General features: G+C 37.3%; 1 protein-coding gene across 1 annotated transcript in view; it reads right to left on the bottom strand.

Moving 5' to 3' along the window:
• LOC108363709 (cell wall protein DAN4-like) overlaps window positions 1–1890 on the bottom strand; it is a 2186-nt gene extending 296 nt beyond the window's left edge. Inside the window, exons 1-3 of the mRNA XM_017617157.1 lie at window positions 1836–1890; window positions 1266–1762; window positions 1006–1078 (exon numbers count right to left, since the gene is read on the bottom strand). Coding sequence (XP_017472646.1) covers window positions 1006–1078; window positions 1266–1762; window positions 1836–1890 — 625 coding nt within the window. The remainder of the gene's footprint in view (window positions 1–1005; window positions 1079–1265; window positions 1763–1835) is intronic.
• Between the last annotated feature and the right edge of the window lie 548 nt (window positions 1891–2438).

Here is a 2438-nt window from a genome sequence, read left to right as displayed (position 1 = left end):
CAATAATAACTTCATTCGACACACGAATGCAAAGCCAACTTTGTGCTGGTGCTAAAGCTACTACCAACCAACCAACAAAATTGCAAAGAAAGTTTGCAGCAAAATATGCTACATATTTATAGGCCTAACCCTTTTAAAAAATGAAATTACCGGAAATTTGTAAAATTTTTAGAAAATGTTGTGAAGGCGAAAATGCTGAAGCAGCGGTGAAAAAAGCCTTTGACTAGGCACTCGTGAATGTACAACGAACAGTACGAAGTGCAGAAAGGCCTGCCTACACCTACATACATACATATATGTATGTAATTCAAATAGTCTGCGGAAGCAAATGTGTTTCTGGTCTCAATAAACGGTTGTAGAGCCAAATAAAATATACGTAAATAACCCAGACGAAAGCTGTTATGCTATTAAGCTTTCGTTGTAAATATTTGTATATTTCTTTGTTTTTTGTTGTATAAAAATACAAAAAATATTGTTCTAAAAAAAAGTTTTAAAAACAACGTAAAGAACGAAATCGATCACAGTAATCATATATATTATTTGTTTTTATTTATTGAAGACAGTGGTATTAGTAATTAAGAAGCAACTTTTGAGGCAGAGAAATTCCGAAGAAATCAAGCTGATGTGTCCTACAATTCCAATATCAATACATACTCGTAAAGTACACAAATACATTAAGAGGTTTCCAACATATTTTATTATTATAGGTATTTAACTTAACCAGCTATAGTTTTCTAAGGGCTTTTAGAAAAAAGGAATACTTCAATAAATAATACAACATATGCACATATTTGCATACGCTTGATTTATTACTTTTCTAAAAATTAATCAACTACTCGCTAAATTGCATTCAACTTTAATTTGAGCTGTGCAAAAAGTTTCGAAAGTAAATCAAATTGCGAATTGTCGACTGATGCTTCAGAACAATTGGATTTTTTGATGGCAACGGAACCGCTTTGGGAGGAATATGAATAGAACAATAATGCGATTATATTTTTGACTTACAACAAGGACTGTCTTCCTTAGGGCATTTGCCACAAGGTTTAACTGTAGTACTTTCGGGAAGTGTTGTGTTATCCTGTGGCAAAGAGGTTGTCGTTAACTCGGGAAGGTCTGAGCTCTCGTCAGCGGTGGTACTGTCAACCTCTGGCTCAGCGGTGGTAGGAAATTCAGGAAGCTCTGAGCTCTCTCGTTCGCGGTGGTACTGTCAACCTCTGGTTCTGCGGTGGTAGGGACTTCAGGAAGCTCTGAGCTCTCGTCAGCACTTCGGGTTGCGGGGTAGTTGATATGTCTACTTCGTCTGCCCTAGTGCCTGCAGTGCTATTTGTTACTTGTGCAGCAGTGCTTGTTTCTGGAGCTGCAGTGGTTGTTTGTTGGGCCGTAGTAGTTGTTTCTTGAGCAGCAGTCGTGGTATTATTTTGCGGTGCAAGTGTATTTGGCTCATCATCGTCATCATGGCAGGGTGGTTCTGTTGTCGTTGTTGTTGTTGTTCTGCGACATCTTTGGCATGGTTTCTTTGTTGTCGTTGTTGTTGTTGTTGTTGTAGTCGTCGTTTTCTTGTGAGGCCAATGCCAATTCCATGGAAACAAAGATGAAATACTCTTATGTTTCTTTTGCCAACGGCCAAACGGATCATAAAAAACTTTATTTTCCGACGATCCCACGAGCTCCGGTTTTGTAGTCTTGGGTGTGATAAGGGTAGCAACGTGAGGGTTTTCATCTGGACTTGTTCGACTTTGCGTCCAGCTAGATTTATGACGGGCTATGGATGTAAATGCAAAAATTAACACATAAATCACAAATTTTGTTAAAACCAACTTCGTTTTGCAACTCACCGTCGCTGGCAGCTATTAAGCAGACCAAAAATGAGATGATTACTAAAACATTCATGGTTTCACAAGTAGTTCCTACTAAAGCTTTAGAAGAAATCTACCAAATTTATATGGAATATATGTGGCCTGTTTTGTTTATTTCAAATTTATATTAACTTAAAAAAAACCGTTGGCAAAACACTTGGGCTAATTTGTCCTAGCTAGCGTGGTTGTTTTTTTGTGCGATTCTTCGAACAACTATTTGGCAAATAGTCTATAGAAAGACGCAATATCATTTGATTCGCCAGTTAAAGAATTGCGTTAATTTATCTACATGCGACAATTAAATGAAAGCAGCAGATCTCTTTCGTATTTCATATTAACCTCATTATTTGGTAGACGTCTGTTTGTAGTACTGAATTATTGAACCAACACGTTTGGAGCAATGTTGGGTCCACATGTATAACAAGCACGCTTTAAAAGTTAGAAATAACGTAGAATTCAAATAAATATTTGCAAAACTGTATTTATTTTCCAGCGTGTGTTTCTATTTTCTTTTATATCTTGGGCTTCGTGCGTACTTTGTAATAGGGAAGCCCAAGAGGGGGTTCGGGGATTTACTCGGGC

This window comes from Rhagoletis zephyria, unplaced genomic scaffold (assembly GCF_001687245.7).
Source record: "Rhagoletis zephyria isolate East Lansing unplaced genomic scaffold, Rhagoletis_zephyria_1.1 Rzeph_scaffold_01343, whole genome shotgun sequence".
NCBI lineage: Eukaryota > Metazoa > Arthropoda > Insecta > Diptera > Tephritidae > Rhagoletis > Rhagoletis zephyria.
The sequence above is the reverse complement of the archived record's forward strand: the minus strand, read 5'-3'. Positions and strand labels throughout refer to the sequence as shown.